Source organism: Cylas formicarius, unplaced genomic scaffold (genome assembly GCF_029955315.1).
Source record: "Cylas formicarius isolate icCylForm1 unplaced genomic scaffold, icCylForm1.1 PGA_scaffold_8__14_contigs__length_24414737, whole genome shotgun sequence".
Taxonomy (NCBI): Eukaryota; Metazoa; Arthropoda; class Insecta; order Coleoptera; family Brentidae; genus Cylas; species Cylas formicarius.
In genome coordinates, this window is record NW_026844361.1 from 14,869,677 (window position 1) to 14,889,333 (window position 19,657).

General features: G+C 34.2%; 1 protein-coding gene and 1 long non-coding RNA gene across 4 annotated transcripts; one reads left to right on the forward strand and one right to left on the reverse strand.

Moving 5' to 3' along the window:
- The first annotated feature begins 1,191 nt into the window (after positions 1-1,191).
- LOC132706490 (uncharacterized) lies at positions 1,192-2,390 on the forward strand. Its single transcript, XR_009619591.1, has 3 exons — positions 1,192-1,496; positions 1,581-1,741; positions 2,251-2,390. It is a non-coding gene; the product is annotated as an uncharacterized LOC132706490 (long non-coding RNA).
- A 161-nt stretch (positions 2,391-2,551) lies between these two features.
- On the reverse strand, positions 2,552-12,541 carry LOC132706489 (uncharacterized). Of its 3 annotated transcripts, none has more exons than XM_060677845.1 (4): positions 12,502-12,541; positions 4,899-5,177; positions 2,757-2,933; positions 2,552-2,692 (listed from the first exon to the last, which is right to left on the reverse strand). In XM_060677845.1, the coding sequence occupies exons 1-4, from the start codon at positions 12,514-12,516 to the stop codon at positions 2,564-2,566; spliced, it is 600 nt and encodes a 199-aa protein (XP_060533828.1). In that variant the 5' UTR covers positions 12,517-12,541; the 3' UTR covers positions 2,552-2,563. The 3 variants fall into 3 exon arrangements, 2 of the variants coding, with proteins under 2 accessions (XP_060533828.1, XP_060533827.1); XM_060677844.1 differs by lacking the exon at positions 12,502-12,541 and adding an exon at positions 5,606-5,761; XR_009619590.1 differs by lacking the exons at positions 2,552-2,692; positions 2,757-2,933; positions 12,502-12,541 and adding an exon at positions 5,606-7,736 and having other exon boundaries at positions 5,036-5,177.
- Between the last annotated feature and the right edge of the window lie 7,116 nt (positions 12,542-19,657).

Consider the following 19,657-nt stretch of genomic DNA (forward strand, 5'->3'; position numbering starts at 1 on the left):
CTTCACCAACAACGAAATACTTTTGTGTAAAAATACGCAAGTACAATGCACGTTAAATGATTTTTTAATCATCTAAATTTTGTGCATATTTTTATATTGGGACGTTGTTCAGTTTCGTTTTAACCTCAAAGTGGTCTAAAACATCCCGATTTATTGAAAATAATCCACAAGCCCTGAATACATTCTTCAGCATCTCAGTTTGAATGTATTTTTTGCAGCACTTTGTACGAAATACCTTTCCCATGACGAATGATGTTATTTTTTTTTTCGTCAAAATTGGTTGTACGATGAACCATTTTTTGCCCTTTCTTAACTAGAATTCGATTGTTGCCAGGACTTAAGAAAAACGTTATTTTGTCACCGTTGAACACTGACGTATAATTTTTCTGAGACACTCTTGTAGCAATTTCAGGATGTCCTCAGCCAGTGCCACCCTGGTCGCTCGTTAGTAGGCAGTGTCATTCGTCGAACTTTAAAAGCTTTCACTGCCTGAACAATTGGCGAAGCTTTTTAAACCGCTTTTTCCATATATTCATAATCATAGTTGAAATCACTCATCTATTAAAAAAATACAAAATTATTACGGGTACAACAAAAGTACAATACAACTGCTTATGTATTTTTGTGTAATAAGCGATAACTGTTAATAAAAATTTCAAGGCTTAAGTAGTAGCAAAAAATAAAATTATGAAAGATCGATTTTAAATTGTTTAGTCATTTTTCAAAGATAGGGTATTATTTTTCTTTATAAACAAACCTAATAACAACAATGGGAGAGGAGAGAGAGTTTTTTTTTCATTAAAAATATCAATTTCAATTTTGTTGATGTGGCTGTTACAATTAAATAAATAAACACTTCTTTAATAACGATTTATTCTAAAATGCACAAAAGCCTCACAGGTTAGTTTTACATATATGATTTATAACGGTAGTACGTAGATGGCGCCAGTGATAAGAAAAACGTAAAAATACAAATAACAAAACGATGTAATATATATTTTTCTGAAAAAAATGCGTAATGTGTAATAATTTGAACGCTCTCGCTCCATCTATTTACCCATAGACGAGATAGCCGTCGACCAGGACTCCTCTTTGAACAAGATTCGGACGGCCCTACAAGAGCGAGCCATGAAGTTACAAAATAAACTGATAAGAGGGCGCTTAAAAATAACAAGCCCTTGACAAGTGATTTATCGCGTTCGATATTTTTTGCATTTATGGATATTTGCACTGCATACATCTTAACAGTAAATTGTTGAGGTTTAGTTCATTTCGATTTAAATAACAAAAAAACCCAAAATCAGAAAAATTGTTTAGGTATGGACAGTAACAAAAGATCATTGATTAAATTACGTTGTGAAAAATTTCGTCAAACGGATTGGCTCCACAGCAGCTGCTGAGGATGCTGCGGATGTGCTAATTTCCATTTGGCCCTAACTTTTTAGGCTCATGTTTTGCCACGCTTTCAAGGCACACGTCTTCAACTTCGTCTACAAGTAAAAAAACTTCTTTTTCAGACCTACTGTCGAAGTCTGATACCATAGTTATGTCAGTTTATTAGAAAATTGATTTATTTTTAGAAAACGCAAAATCAGTCTCTGAAATCCGGATTTTATTGGCAACATGGAGCCAAGGCTTACCTCCCCATATTTTTTCGTATTTTTGTGACAAAAATGTCCACTCATTGGAAAACTTGTGTTTGCGGTCAAAACTGTAAGCAAAAGAATGTGCCTATATATGGGTAAGTTCTGCCTTGTCTTCCAAGTTAATGTAAAAGGTTTATAGATGGAATCAAAATAAATAAGAACTAAAAGTTCAGGTTTTCACGAAATTATATATTATGACATGACAATTGTTTCGACAACACCGTGTCTATCAAATGTGCACATTTGATAAAGACACGGTGTTGTCGAAATAATTGTCATGTCATAATATATAATTTCGTGAAAATCTGAACTTTTAGTTATTTATTTTGATAAATGGATTTTCATCAAGAAAAAGCCACCTCAGTTCAATTTATAGATGGACAGTCGCTCACAAACTTGTATAATTTATGCCTTCACGAAGTTACAGTTTTTTCAACCAAGCATTCGTTTTTGAGTGATATTTTGATTAAAACGAAATTTTAGATTTCGTGCGAACAGATACTAAACGGATCTCCTCAGCAAAATTTTTATAGTTGCTTTACAAATTACAATACAAATACAATAAAACGCGATTAGTAAAAAATGAATTTTATTTTATTTGTAGGAGGAAACTCAAAAGGCCATACAAACCAAGACAAAAATAGAGCTTATATACATCCAAACGAAATTAAACTTTAAAAACTACAGATCACAAGGCAGTTCACTAGTAACAAGATCACTTAAAATGCTTAACTCTTATTAACTCAGTAGGAAGACTCTCCATTTGTCACCGATTTTTTAAAACTAATCTAATAATATGCGTGTAACAAAAAAAAGTATAAAAAATATATAAATCACAAAATCTCTTACACATTAAAACGGATTCTTATAAAAATAAATCTTTACTTGCTGGCATATTTTAGAGCGAGTTAATATCATTAATAACCTCCCGACCCTCCGTTGGGGGCGCCATATTCGGACGAAGGTGGAGACGCGGCTGGGTAGCCCCCATTTTCTGGCTGTCCGCTGTCAGGGTAACCACCTCCACCATTTCCGTTTTCCTTTTTCTAGAAACAAATTAAGCATTTTTATATCCGGTACAAATAATATTGAGAATCCAAATTCCCCTACCGTCTTGTATCTGATGAAGTACACTTCAGGTTTGCTAGGCTGAGTTGGTGCCGGTGTGGGGATGCTAATTTCAGGCGCTTCTTCGGGTTTCTTGACCAAGACATACACCAAAGTTTTTTCTTCGTTTTGAGGTTGAACCGGAATTACGGGCGCGGTCGGGGTAGGTGGCGTCGGTGCCTAAAAAAGTAGGAATCGTTTAATTCATATAGCTTCTTGGCATTTGAAGCAAAAAATATGAAGGTAGCAATGACAGTGACTAAAAAAATTTGGTGATACATATCAGGTCAAAATCAAATCAAAATGAGAAAGCCAAGTGGTTAGAAGAAGAGAGGCAGCGGAGGTATACAGGCCTACAAACGTAGCCATATTAAGAAATAAGAAATAGAAGTTGAAGATACAGGAAGCCTCTGCAAAAAATCCATAGAAAAATCTATTTATTCAAATAATACAAGGAAATAAGGTCAAAAAAGCAATATTAGGGTTCAAAAATAAAAAAAGCTACTGGACCTGATAACATACCTATAAAAATATTAAAATTAATCAATGAGATGAGAATATTATATTACTACAAACAATACTTCATAAATGTAAGCAGATCTAATCAACACAGATTAATAAACCTTATGAACTATAGTCTCCAGATTTTCTTGAACATTTTCTATAATAGAATTTACAACATTGGTTTCAAATCTGGGTGCTATTGGGAAATCAAGTTTTAATAGAGAATTGTCGGGAGGTTAATAAACATGTTTTTTGTAATATTACGAAAAAGCCTTTGATAGCTTTGATAGTGTTAAACAAATAACTTATGGAAATACTGAAGAAGACAGAAGCATCTACTTCTGTAAGGGCATCAGATGCACAGAGACTTTATACTGGCACTAGACAGCAAATATCACAACACAAAACAGGCCACATTTGAAGAAGCTTTTGAAGAACAAGAAATTAGAGTAAGTCTCGTGAAGAAATGGATTGAAATATTAACAAATAAAAATTAATAGCAGTCAGCCAACCAGTCCGGGACTGGTCAATTGACCATGGTCATTGTCATTTGACTGGTCAATTGCCCACTTTTGAATTAAATTGTCAAATTCGATCAAAATGTTTTAAATACTTACTTAATAATATGTATTTTATAATAAATTGTTATGCATTTGTGATGTCCAATTTACCTATAACCCTCTTCAAGGAATTCCCGAATATGATACTTAGCAATTCGGGGAATACCAATAAAAATATCTACTCTATTTAATAATATAAATTTCATTGCACTAGTCAGCAGAAACAAACATCCATATAACAACACCTCACAAATACAATCTAAAATCTGCAAAGTAAAGAAGTAAAAAAGCTACTTCTAACGTTCACTTCATTGGAACTTGGCCACTATGTATTTCTTATGTAAAATGTTATGTACCGTCCATACTATTATATGGGGTAAAAGCTTCGAGGCTAAACACTACTAATAAAATACGAACGTTTAAAATGTGGACACACACACGGTTGCTTAAGATTTCTTGGACCGATAAGGCGACGAACAACAATGTGTTACAAATAATGCATAAAAAAAACACTGCACACCTTGGTCGCATTTTTTTAGAGATTATTAATACACTACAGTTAAGTCTGTAGGACTGAGGTAAAACGAAAAAATCGGAGTAAACTGAACTGGAGAACATTCATACTCCTCGAGACGGATATAAATTTAGGGATATGGTCTCTAACATTCAATAATATGAATAGGCAGTCAAAGAAGTTATTTCGAATTTCAAAAATTTCAAAAGTAGGTATGAGATTTAGTAGAAAGTTTCCCTTCAGCGTGAAAATGACGTAGACAAATTCAACTAAGAAGAAAATACCGGACTGTATGGCAAGAAATTGATTTAGAAATTCCACTGATTATAATAATGTGGCGAATAATAACATGTTTTATTTAACATTATTTACATTGTCCTACATTGAGAAGATGTGAAGATGTATTACAAAATTAAAAAATTTCGTCCATATTCAGAGCATATCAAGGCGTGTTTAAATTTTTAATTTTATAGATGCACACAACTAATGGCACAGGCGAAAACGTCCAAACGCGAGAATATAAATTCTATATAAACAAAAAAGCTATTCGTCTCAAAAAAATTCTACCTTGATGAATATGATTTTGTAGTGTTTCTGTGGGGGCGCCACCGGTATGGGCTTCCTCGGCCTAGGTACGTCCTTCTCCGGAGGTGGTACGTGCACGTAAACATGTTTTTGGACTACCGCTGGTCCTCCGTTGCCTCCGTTGGGTGGCCCATACTGCGAGGGAGGGGGCCCAGGTGGTGCGCCGTAGCTGCCTCCGGGAGCGCTAGGAGCACTTGGAGCCGACGGGTAGTTGTAGCCCTGCGGTTTGGCAAAGCCCACGGCTGCCAGTGTTGTTATCAACTGCAAAATATTGTAATAATCTTCAGAAATTAATATTTTACCAATGCAATTAAATGCATTAACTGATTAAATAGTAATATAGCAATACCAAAGGTTTCAATATCTGCAAGGCAACACACATTTTATGTAAAGGTTTTTTTGCGGTTTTACCAGGAGCAACCAACAACAACTAATTTTGTTTAATATTTTGCATTTTTTCTGCAGCAAAAAAAAATAAAACAATTTTTTTAAAGTCATAGTGGTATTTAAAGATTAAAGATTAATTAAAGTGAAGAAAAACTGGCAATGGAAAAAGTTCGATTTATTTTCACATCATTACAAAATAATTGTAGATTGTTTTTCAAGAAATTATTACCCCAAAGCAACTAGATTGCGAGATTTTCCGTTTTATGAAATTATTTAAAATTCGGGTTTAAATTTGCACTTACGCAAGAAGTAATAATCATCTAATTTATGAAACATCAGCACAAAGTATGAAATACACTACAAATGTGTCAAGAAATCCAAATCCAGCTCGCTGTCAATGGTGTTTTCTGCCATATTGTACCGAGAGTCCATCCATTCTGTCACTTTATCATGGAAAGGCACTTCCGTTACATTTTCCAATACTCCGACATCTTCTTCTTCGTCGCTATCCCAAACATCCAGGAAATGACTAGCAAACTGGCTTGTTATATTTTGTTTTTCATACACGCGTCCATATTTGCTCAAAAATCTACTAGTCATGTTTTGCTCTTTTGTAGCCTCTATGTTATTACCATTCTTTAATAGTTCAAACGCATGACTCATATCTACAAAATCTGTTACATGCAATTTAGGATTGAGTTTTGGAATTTTAGTAATAAAATTAGCCAAAACTTGCACCGCTAGTCCTGTATCAATTTTCTCAAGAGATATTTCTTGTCGAAATATTTCCCCTACACAATTTGTAGCATACAAAAACAATTTTTCTTCTAACTCTATAAATTTTATCCCGGCAGTCGAATAAGACAGCCTCTCATCTAACTTGTCAAGCAATAAAATATTAGAGTTTCTTAAACGGGCCTCTTCTAAGGTAGTTTTAATGCCTGGCACTCTGTGAGGAAGATTGTAGAGAGAGTGACTAGTAAAAAGCACTTTAGAATCATTAAAATGGTCTGACAGGCAAAGAAATATATCATCATCTTTATCTATCAAGTCAGCAAAGCATGGAGCATAGTCTAGTGTGTGTGAAAAATATGAAATATCATCTACATTCTCCAGATCAGCTTTCATAATATAGTGTCTGGTGATGATAAACAAAGTGGTATGTAAAACTTTAAAATTGCACAAAGAGTTACATGGTATCACATTAGGGTTAATAGTTTTTAGCACAATTTTAGTGCAATAGTTCATTATTTTTAAACAAAACTCATCCATTACAATCAGTTTTTCTTGATCCATAAACTCAAGCTGTTGAAAGTTGTTTGGGGAGTTTTCCACATCATTTTGGAAATTAAATATGGGTTTCCCTGTATCAACTTCTACCACTTGTATTGAGCCATTACATAAAACAATGCCCATATGATTTAAGTTTGCACTATTTAGTTTAGCATCAAACACTGCCGTTTCATAAGACTGATTAAATATTAAGTCTAATTTTTGAATTTTTTTAAGGTTAAAGACAGTTATTAGATACTTTTCTCTGATAACTAAAAATGCGTTTTTTTGTGATATCTGATAGCATTTCAAACCACATACAGCTTCTCGCACTACATAAGGTATGGTAATTTGGTCTTCTGAATCTCTTAAATTTAGAGCTGTCAGTGATCCATTAAAAATGGGTCTTATTAAATAGTTCTTCTGTCCCATTTGGAGATATTCTAGAACACCTCCTGTATAGTACAGATTATAATCAGCCTTAAAATCTTCAGCATTGTTTCTACTTTTGTAAAAATCCAGTAAACCCTCTGGCATGACAGCGTAGTGAGCTTTTGATTTGGGTAACTTCAGTTCGCCAATACTTCTTGATGAAAATTTAAATCTACTTCTCAGACGAAACAGTTCCTTTTGACGTTCATTCTTATGATTTAACAGTCCTTTTATGCTATCTTCTACTTCCTCGTGGTTGAATTTAAATGGCATGTGCACGGGATAAGGCAAATCTACGTAAATGTTAATCCTCGATTTGTAGCTAACTCCAAACAAAGAATCTTTGGAAAAATCAATGTAGAGATGGTGGGGTTGTTGATCACGTTCAACCCGATACGTAGAAAGAGTTTTTAAATACATTTTTCAAGAAAGCGGTCGAAAATATGTTACCGGAATATTTTGTAAGAACAAGTCAAATCTAGGTTAGTATAATGGGTAGAGAATAATTCTTCTTCATTTCTGAAGTGGGAAGATATGCTCTGGGCACTGACCCTTTGCGGATGTGTCCAAGAAATTTCTCATTTCGGATACAGACTCACTCATGACTTAATTTCACAAACAGTTATTCTCTGATTCCAACGATCTATGAATTGACAAAAAAACAGCTCCGACGAAAACAACACTTAAACGCTTAAAATTTACACTACAGACACAATCTAACTAATACCTAAAATATTTCCACCGAAAGCAGCGGATTCTACAGGAAGCAGATAACGAACGACAATATCACGCACATAATTCCCCCATAATATTAGTTTAACAGTCTTCTAAATTTACGCTTTATTTGGCCACAAAGCTAGCTTACAACCCGGTTCGAATTTTAAAATAAATAATGTTAACGATTTCTCTTGGTTACCTATTCCTTTATAGCAATAGCAACAGGCTTCCCTCCGGTTCAACCAAGAAGCAAGAAGAACTACAAAAAACTTTTTAATGAGAAAGAATATCGAATAGTCTGTTGATCCTGCACTTAACGTCGATAATAGAAGGCATTGCCAGTTAATTCGTTAGTTGGAGCTACAACTTTCTGAAACGTAATGTATATTTTTAATGCACATTACGATAATGGGCGAATGATTCGATCAGAGTTGCCTCAGTTTGAAACGTAAAAGAAGAAGAAGAGGAGGCATATGTTTGTCATTTTGACGTTATGGCAATTTTGTATTGGGTTTTTTCATTAAGTGCTTTGCCCAAAAGTTCGACATTTGATGACACTGAATAGCGACCAAAATTAATTCATAGATTGACATAACAAGGGAATTCCTTCCAAAAATCCTTTTAACCTACAGCGAATGACTAAAATACAGCAAGGAACCAATTGTCATTTTATAATATAGAATTATTTAGTAGGGGTTAGTTTAAGCTATGGTCACACTAATCTGTGATCACGATCTGTTGTCTGTTATCAAGCGACAACTGTGAAAGTAATTTACGGATACAAATTAAAAACAATCCAATACCGCTGCAAATTGTAAAGTAGATTTAATGAAAAGTCCTAATTTTGCATTAATGACATTTGAGAATTACTAGACTAAAGGAAATGCTATTTACGACCATTAAATTTTAATGCCTATATACTTTGTTGAGAAATTTTAATAATTATTGCCACCGCGTTGTGCAAGGTTAAGCCCGAAAAATTCCAGGTCAATGTTTCATTAACAAACGTGGAAATAACTTACCCCCAGTTCACCCATTGGAGTAGGTTACCGTTTTATCGGCAAAATCTAATGCTTTCTTCAAATGGCCGACGAGCCTTTTTCTTTACGCCCCACCGTAGAAATTCCGAAAGTATTTCCTCGTGAACTTAATAAGTGTTTTTTTAGTGGCATTATCACATTTATTAAGTTTTAATTGAGATTTACGATTTGAGAGAAAAAATCCGTAATTTCTTTAGATTACATCTGAAAGTGCGTCTATAATTACACAGGACGTAACTCGGACAGAATATTGTTGAGTTTCTTGGGGGTTGGGAACATATTCTTTGCGATTTAAACGGTGATGTAATCCGCAATTCAACCCAAATTTACCCAACGTGGCTGGTCATTACCGCGCAGTTGCGTAATATTTAATCTCGATTTTCGATGAAAGAAAACCATAATTTTTAAGAAGATTACATCCGAAAGTGTTCCCGATAATAACATGTTATTTTTTCGGCAAATCTTGCACATCATTAGCAATGAGCCCGATATGTTGCATCATTTTGATTATAAAGTATACGCTATAGGCGGTCTGTGCTTTTACGTTTTACGCGTCCATATGTCGCTTCGCAATTCTTTGTTATCCAAAATGGAGGACGAAATCGTTTACAAAGTTTCGAATTCGAATTAAAAAATGTGACACAATCGCCAGTGACGTTTATTATAGGCAAATTTAGGCTAATTGTTTTTACGAATTACTTAATTATATTATTGCCGCAATTTTAGGCTATTAAACATTTGTACTTATACACGAGGCGTTTGGAACAGTGAAAGTACTACGAGTGATATGATTATTAATTATTAACGCAAAAGTTTACTGGATGACGGTCTAGGAGCCTATGAAACCAAAAAAAGTGGGTAACCCTAGTCTATCCATTTTGATCTGTGACTGATTTTTGGTTGACTACGTCGCAGCAGCTGCGCAATAATTTTTAACCTTGTTTTATACCTAAAATACAATTATCTCACAAACGAATAGACATATCAAAAAATTTAATAGATAGATAGTAGATCGGCAATATTATTTTCAAAAGATGAAGAATCTAAAAATTTGTTTTTTTTATCTTGACATTTTTTAGCTATTAATTTAAGTTTATTTTAATTCAAAATTAAATTCTCTGCACAAATAATAATTTTATGGCAATTCTCCATGTTTTTAATAGTTTTTAAGATGTCACTAATTTAATTTTTTGTGAGTGTTTTCGCAAGAGTAAAAAAATTCTACTCTCTTCTGTAAAATACCCAATTATACACTGCTCTTTTTCGTTTTGTTTCCCACGGATCCGAGCCGCTTCGGACATTTCCGGATATTTTCGGAGATATTACCGCACGGCTTGACTTTTGACATTTGCCAATTCTGACGGTCATGTCAGAATTGTTTCTGTTGTTTTGCGAAAATGTACCCAACTAACGGTGGTTCAAAAAATGTAGTATGCAACACGCTTAGTAAACTTTTTAAGTGACGAGCTTCTTTGATACAAGCGAAGCGAGTGTTTAATAAACGAGTGACTCAAGTGTCATTTACCACACTTGTTGCATAATATACTATATTTGTGTCAAATAAATATTTTTGACTGTCAAATTTATCAGGCTTTATTTGTTGCTTTGCTTTATTGAAAATATTATCAATATCATTAATAAATGTAGTAAAAAATGCTTAATACGCATTTTTTTTGCATATTTCGATATATAGTATAGCCGGGTGGCACTTTAAGACCCTTTAAAAAGCGTTGGATTTTTATTTTTGTATTCTAAAAATAGAAAATTTTAAAATAAAGGAAAATTAAAATGCCTAATACATATTTTTAATCTTTTCTTGCAACAGTCACATGTCGTGCGTTTGCAAAACGACCATAAACGTCTCACCCGACTCCCCATTCCTCATTCATGTATGTATGATTTTTACAGTTTCTACTACTATTAACGTTCTACATGACGCCAAAACTAATTATTCTCTCTCACGTGCGAAAGTGTCTTACTAAACAAGCGTCAGTCGGGAAAACTACCCCGCCCACTAGTTTTTTACGTTTGATGATTTAATTGAATCACATTGTGAGCTGGTAAAATGAAGAAGCCATTTCACTTTCATGCGGCGATAATAATGTCGCCGCTTTTTATCTACAAAGTAAAGAATCGTGTAAAAATCAACGCGCGCTGGGAGTGAGATCGGTAGTTGTCCGTTTTTTCCGGTCGAATTTGCCTGTCCTAGGTGCAGTGCGAAAGTCCAATACTGCTCTAATAACACCACTTACAATTCGCCATTTTTTCAACGCAATGTCAAAGCAAAGGCTGTGGAAATAGATTTACGTATTTCCTTAGAACTGTTTGCCTTACGGTAAAAATCGACATACTAAGTAAAACACATTTATATCATTACAAACTAAGGCAAGTTCAAATTAAAATTAAACAATTAAAAAAATATTTTTCCTACTGCCTAGTCTAAGACATGCACTGATCGAGCAAAAAAACTGATTAAAAAAAAAACGAAAGAAATTACCATATATGTTGCACACTTAAACGACCAGACTGAATAAACTTTTGGTTTTGGTTAGTTCCTGCTATGCTAATGCTGTATATGCTCTCTCTCCTTTCAACTCAGCCACTGAACCAGAGAAACTAACTAAATACTTGGCGGGAAATTATGCAAGTGTACTAGGCAACTGATTTAAAAGCAGTGATAAAAGGTTTTAGTCATTAGGATATTTAAAGTACTAAAAAAAATATCCAAAAAAACTCTATCATGAAACTCAAAAAAAATTGATCTGATTTTTAATAAATATTGGAGTTTTTTAATATACCTTGTTTAGAATCATTGTTTCCAAATTTTAAGTTGTGCTTAATTACAAATTAAATTAAATAAAAGAGATATTTTCTTATTAGGCCATACATTTGACTTGGAACAATTCTAAATTCATCTAAATTGTATTTTATGAAATTTAAGTCTGGTAGATGCGATCTATTTCTACATGTCTACAAGCGACTGCTACCAAACTGCAAGAAATTCGTCAGATAAAAATCTCAGCTACCTTTTTCCGAATGAACAATGCAAATAAAGTCGAAATCAAGAAAGATGATTCTTAAAAGTATAAATTCGATTTTATGAGATGAGTGAGTGAGAAAAATGTTCAAAAAGCAACTGCAGACAAGTCTATAAATTGCAGATGTTTCGCATCACAAATATATGATTATAAAAGGTGTGTATTGCAAAATGTAAGCACGACAATTAAAAACTATTATAAAACAAGTCAATAAACAATTTGTTTAAAAAAAAACTGTATTTTAATGTATAACCTAAATTAGTAACCCTAAATGTAAGAGAATTGTGCAGAAATTAGTCTTGGAGAATATATACATTAATATAATTAGTATATATTCGATTTTATTCGACACTCAAACGAACATTCCCCATTTCTCTCGTTTCTACTATCGGGGTTATAGATTTTCCTTAGACACTCACATTAGAAACATTTTTGCATGAAGCTTAGCCCTTTATCACCAAAAACGCTAAACTGTATCTGTCATTGTCACAAATTTGAAAAACAACATTTTAAAAACAAAATTTCACCAAAAAATTGCATCGTGTGTACACTCATGCCAATGTATTTATAAATTGTTGTTGTTCTATTTCTATACGCAGGTTAATTCTTCATATTTGTGCGATTTTACTATCCCCTGGTTGATATTCTCAGTTCTCGCGATTGGTTAGTTTCACTTAAAAGACATTGCACAATACGTACCACAAAAACTCTCATGGTCCAATTTGTTGCCTCCACTAACACGTCGAACTACTGCCTACGTTTTTTCGCGCCTCCGTATTTATATCGTCATTTAAAAAACGAGGGTAGTACCAGCTGGCGGGGACTTAATCGAAGAGTCCGTTGCAAAAGCGCGTCAATTCGTCGGCTACCGTATAGCCAGGCGTCTTCTTCGTATAAGTTCGCAATGGAAATCGGATTTTCGAATTCGACGGATACTTTTATTCTGTCTTAATCTACATTATCGATGTTATTACCTATTGTTATTGGATAAAGCTGTTAACAAAAAATGCTTGAGTGACTAGGCAGGGGTGGACCAGGTAGATTTCTTCCTTTCTGCTATATTTCTTGAGTGTCGGCCATTTGTGGCAGTGTTGAATAATACTTTTTACTGTGCGTTTGGAAAAAGTAATTTTACGAGAATATAGCAATGTCGCGTCGAAATCATTTGTCGCTTGATGCAAGACAGGTTGTGAAAAATATGCATGGAACTTTAATCAGTAGATGACTTATTCAACAAGAAGCTTTAAAAGAAACCTGTCTACTCACAAAAACGCTAATATCATCGATTAGTAGTGATTTTCAAACTCACAATGGTGACAATAGTGATCAGGACCTAATAAGAAGGAAAATATATTGTCTTTATCAAAGCGAAGTTGTAAACTGAAAAAGAAGCTAGAAGAAGATGAAACTGATATAAATATAAGCCGTGTCACCATCCATAGAGTTGTTTGTAATAGAATCACACAGATTAAGCACTTTTAGATTCAAAAAAATTAAAAAATGTAGATTAAAGAACAGATGCATAATTTACCTTGTTGAAACATGGTTCGATGCACGCGACACTGTATCCAAAAGATGGGTTGGGTAAATAAATTAAAAAAAATTATTACCCAAATCTTTGAGAGTCCGTCCCTAATGTTCTGTCCTTTATTTTTATAAAACTTCTGGATTCCTCCTGCGTCGGTTTTTGTTGACTCGAACTAGATAACGTTTCGCCAATCATCCTGTTGACTTCTTCAGAGCTTGACTAAAACTGGCTCGCATTTTGTTCTGTACCTGCTTTTATATGAGAGGGGCAGAGCTAAATGAGGAACGCATCCTTAAATCTATCATTAATGCTTCTTCTCTATCAGACTCCGTAAAAAAATCTGTCATGACTCTAAAATCCCTCGTCTCTACTTCCAAAGATTTACAAACCAGGATTACCCCTTCGACCTATTGTCAGCACCATTGTTTCTCCAACATATTCTCTAGCAAAATATCTAACTTCCTTATTAAAACCCCTTAAAGGGAAAACTGAAGAATTAAAAAGCATTACATTGGATACACAAGATATTCTAGTTAGTTTACCAAAGTTCCTATTCCTGAGACTCTCACCATCATTTCAGATTTATTACAATCCGAGAATCTGGAACCAAACCTCTCACCTTAATTGAAAAATGCTTGTCTGGAATATATTTTTCTTATAACGGTAAATTCTTTGAACAAACGTCGGGAACAGCGAATATATTTATGGAAGCCTTTGAGAAGAAAGCTCTCGACACCTTCCATCTAAAACCAAAATTATGGAAACGCTCAGTCGATGATACTTTTGTTATTTGGCCTCGTGGTCAGGAATCCCTAGTAGATTTTTTTACCATTATAATAGAAACTAATAACAACCTCCCATTCTTAGACATTCTTATCAATAGAAAAAAATCACACACTTGCTACTGTTGTTCTTTGACCACATATCAAAAGTTCTAAAAAATATAACGTCAAAACCAGATTTACCACTTGTCCCAAAATCTCTCAACATCTTCATTTCATATGCCAGGAGTTTATAGCATTCCATGCATATGCGGCAAAGAATACATTGGAGAGGCCGGACGTAAAATATCAACTACGTTCAAAGAACATGAAAGAGCCTCGAGACTACGACAAATAAACTCATCTGCAGTTGCCGAACTGAATCGCGAAACCGGACATAAAATTTTATTCGATAAAATTAAAATTCTTGCATGTAATCAATTCTTCTACCAACGGAAAATCCGAGAGTATAGAAATCTATAAGCAACCTAATAATCTTAACCGCGACTCAGGTCTCTACCTGTCATCAATATGGGAATCAGTTATCCGAGACGGTGCCCCTCATTTAGCTCCGCGTAAAATGCGAACCAGTCTCAGTCAAGCCCTGAAGAAGCCAACAGTATGATTGGAGAAACGTTACCTAGTTCGAGTCAACAAAAACCGGCGCAGGAGTGGAAGTTTCTTTGAAAAATTAAAGTTCTGTCCTTTAATACCTACCGAGTCTAATTGCCGTCGGCAGGTAACTTCCATAATTGCGGACAGATGAAGATTGAGACAGACTATACTTGCCTTTTGCACATTTTGAGATTCTTCGGTATCGCATACAATCAGTGCCGCATACTTTCGACGGTGTCGTCGATTTTTGCGCAAACTTAAGTCCCCTTATGAGAGGTAACGTCGCGTGTAAATTACGTGCAGATATTTAAAACAATCGAAAGTGCTACTCGCGATCCATAAAGTAGGCGTATCACGACGCGACCATTACAACCATTGTTACGCCGTCGACATTTTGCATATTGGGGACCTACGATTCTATTCAAATAATATTAAACAAAAGAAGACGACGGGAACGCTCCACTTATTACCCGGAAGTAATTGCGGGCGTGATTTATGTTGCTTCGTACCGAAATTATCATCTCCGATTTGCATATCGACCGGATGATTTGTGTTTCGACGCTATTGACGACTTTACAATTGAACCGTAGAGTTCGCCTTACGATATACCGTTTTTACGACATAATCAGGTGGTAAACATATATGAAGATCTGATCGCAGTCCTACCTCGCTTGGGTTTCTCAATGGCGTTCCAGGACCGTATTTCGGTACTTCGAGCATACAAATGCTGACAGCTGACGATTATTATTAGTTCATGCAGTAAAAAAATGAAATATACGTTCGCATATATACTAAGGATAGACTGTAAAATACATCTCAGGGATATCCTCTGAATAGATAGCTTGCGGATTTACTGTACTCGATGTACCACAGTTATCCTCTTAATAGATGGCCTGAGGATATCCCCTTGCGCTATAATGGGAACGTTAGAATAGAAACCGAAAAAGTTAAATTTTGAACAACTGAGAAGGAAAATAATTAGTTTTTTTAGATTTGTGGTGTTTTGGGAGACATTTTATTGGCAACGTTTTTGTGCACATCCATATCGACGTCAGTGTTGGCAAGCCCTAAAAAAACGAAATAAAACCTTTCTTTTTAATATCTTTGGACACGAACGAGACAAGAAACGCTATTTTAATAAAAATACCACAGAAAATACTGATTCATCTAAGTAAGAAAATTACAAAAACGTAAAAATAATATATTTGTTTATAAGAACCCATTTGACAACACTGTTCGGCTGCAACGCGATCGTGCCGTGCCGGACTCTCTCGAGTCTCGTCGGCTTCTCCTCCGTCTCGTCGGCCGCCAACGTTTCAGCCTTGTTTTTGTATAAGGTATATGGCGACTTGGCGTCTGTTTTGAGTATTTCACCATTGTTGTGTAGTTTACCAACATCATGCCTTGTTTTTTATTATTTTGCTAGGTCAATGAGATAGCAAGATCAGACGGCGGCAGCAGTTATGAGTTTGTAAAGAAAGCTCTGATCCCACTGATTTCAAATGAACTTGCAATAAAATTTAATTGGTTGGACTTGAAGAAAAAGGAGAAATTTTCAAAAATAAAATCGGCCAAATTAATGCTTGATAAGTTGGTATTTTGTTTTTTAAGAATGTTAATAAAATATATATTGTGGTGATTGCTTAGTTGATACTTTTTTTAAGAAGTGATCGCTGGACCAAGTTAAGATAAAACTGACTTTTTGTAACCTATATACGTTTTAGATTACATTTTTTTTATTCTAGACTTCTTTTCGTATCTTATTGCTTAGTTTTTAAAAACAAAAATAAAATCCACTTTCTCTTCATGTTTTTTGAGCAGTTAAATTTAAGCATACAAAACTAAACTAATTTGTTATTTAAGTAAGCCATATTTGAGAAAATTCCCCAGAACAAAATTATATTTTAAGTTGTATAGTATAGTTCGTACATTTTTTTCTTAAAATGAATGCAGGAATCACCCCACAAAAAACAAAGTATTAATTTTAAGAATCACCCTTCATAAAGTACAATTTTCACATTAAAATGGTTGTGGGGTTAATTCATGAAAACGTCTTTCCTATTTTTTAAGACTTGTTTTCATGGTGATAGTAGGTACCATTGAGAGCAAAAAAAACTAGGAAAATTGTTAGGTTGGCAAAAAATATTGCATGAAAATAGGTCTTTACTGTCAAACTGAAAAGGCATATTTGTTCTAGTTTTTTTTTTGCGCGCGATAAGTATATATATATATATATATATATATATATATATATATATATATATATATATATATATATATATACCCACATCATCGTGGAGCATTTAAGATCACTTTCATGAGAGTACTATCAGCGTAAAATCAAGCCTTTATGTAAAAGGCGGATATGGAGATTTTTTAAATCTGTTTTCTAAACATATGAGATACCAGTCTCATTCTTTTTTTTATAAAGTACAGATGTATAAAACCTGTCTTTCCCAAAACATCACAAATATCAAAAAAACGTGAGAATTCACTTGGTTGAGAAAAGCTACTTTTATCCAAGAATGACAGAAAACCTGTCAAATATTAGTTATTCTAATAGAGTTTAGTTCAAGATATAGTATCTTACTCTATCTTTAAGATACTTTAGGTTCGGTTGTTCTATATTTTTGCTATATTATATACCTACAATTTTTTCATATCTGCAACAGAAAAAAATCAGATGTGTATAAAATGTGTTTTATTAATGGCATCAATCGGCAGTCCTTCACTTTTACCATCAAAAGCAAAATTATATATTAAATATTAATTGGAAAAAACTTGTGCATTTAAAATATAGGCTGCTATTCCAGTGATGATTTCACCAACCATACCCAATAGGTTAATTCCATCACACTCGGGTACCAAATACTGGGATAGAATTTTTGAAGTCGTACAACCAATTGGACTACTGGACATTACATTTCCAGCATTTCTCATAGGCTGTTGGAAATAACCTAATAATTAAGTAAGGTCTACTGGTGTATCTATTTAAGTTCCTATATCCTCACAGTCGGATATACTAACGACGTCTCAACTAGTATAACTGGATATCTTCGGTATGTACGGACATACGTATCTGATATACTGTGGACGTTCCGATTAGTAACATCGTATATCCTTGAGACGTCTTAAGAAAGTCCCTTAGCTGAAACAGTATATCCCTATCCATATCGCTATGTCCCGTCAGATATCCTAAGGATGTTGTATGGACGTCTATGTGCTATTTGTAAGTCGACTTCTGTAGCCTTTTTTTTCGATGACATGTTCTACGCATTTTTTTCCAACTAGGGGCAGATGTTAATTCTTTAACTGAGTTTCAGTTCCCTAGATTTCAGAACCAGAAACACATTTAAAATCATAATTTTGGCAGCAACCGAGAAATGTGTCCGAGTCTTTGATCCATTCGAATTGAATAATGTTTGTATTTGGTTAGAATTAAATAAATAAATAAATAATCAAAAAAATGGCACAATGAGTCTTGAAAAACAATTTAATAACAGTATGTTGGTAATTACTCATTACAAACACAAGACGGAATAGAAATAACTCCAAAGCTTACTGATATCATACCCCACAAATCAACCACCACTGGGAAAATGTCTATTATAAATCAATTATCTACATAAGATTTTGTATTGCTTTCCTAGGAAAATATTTTAGAGTCATTATTTTAAGCCCTAAAATTGAAAATAGGTTTAAGCTGTGTTTAAGTGTTTTTAATATAATATAATATCTAAGGGGCACTCTTAAAATACGACACTTCTTATCGGCTAACATCTTAAATACGGCCCTGGCTTGTAGCACACGTGCTAAACAAGAGGAGGGTCTTAAAATCATTCCGAAGTTAAAACCATAAAAGGTTGTAAAAACGGTATATTGTTGGGTAAACTTTACTGATGGAGGAAAAATATATATAACATTAGGAATGGTTGCCTTACTTTCACACGGCTTTCATGTTTGCGTTGTAGTTTTTATGTTCATATTGTGTAAAAAAGAAACGAACAATCAATAATAAAACGAACAATCTCGGCTATTACAAGACGAATGCACAGAAATGACCACACATTTAGGAGAAGCTTTCCTTCCTATGTTCCCTTGCTATGTTTATCCACCTCATTTTAATTATATACAGTGAAAACTCCCTATAGCGAAACTATAGCCAAAATTTGAAGATTTGGATCGTGCAACGTGCAGTGGTTCCAACAGCAACGTCTTAAAAATATACCACTCTTTAGACCTATCGTAAAACTAAAAGCAGAAAAGTTTGCTGAACAGCTTGGCAATATCGATTTTAATTATGCACAGATAAGTGGCAAAGCCCGTGATGTCGACAGGAACGTCACTAACGATTGGCTGGAGAAGACGTGGCCAAAACTAGCAGAAAAGTACGACATTTTTAATGCTGTCGAATCTGGTATTTTTTACAAAATGGCGCCAGACAAAACTCTTAAATTTAGAAGTGAAAAGTGTTGAAAGTTGAACGTATAACAGTGTTAGTAGCTGCTAGTATGAGTGAGAGAGAAAAAAGAAAGCTAGTCGTGATTGGAAAATCAACTAACTAACCTGTGATGTTTTAAGAACATCAAGCATTTGCCGGTCACTTACAAGACAAACAAGTCTGCATGGATGACATCGCAAATTTTTGAAGAGGAGATACGGAAATGGGATGCAGAATTAAAGAGGAGGAAAATATTACTTCTCTTAGATAACTGTCCTGCACATCCCCATATTCCAAATCTACAGAATATTGAATTGGCATTAATTTCAGTCAAAACAACAAGTGAATTACTGCCGATGGACTACAGTCTTAAGAGTCGATTCAGGAAAAACATTTGAATGGAAATGATCTAGTCCGAAGACAAATTTTCCATTAATATGCTAGATGCAGTCAACTTTATTAGTAAAGCTTGGAAAGAGGTGACAGCAGAAACAATTCAACAGAATGCGA

Coding starts and splice junctions, on each gene's coding strand:
- LOC132706489 (XM_060677844.1), bottom strand. Junction 2,934..4,898: donor ACAAAATCATATTCATCAAG/GTAGAATTTTTT, acceptor CTACTTTTTTAG/GCACCGACGCCACCTACCCC. Junction 2,693..2,756: donor ACTTCATCAGATACAAGACG/GTAGGGGAATTT, acceptor ATTTGTTTCTAG/AAAAAGGAAAACGGAAATGG.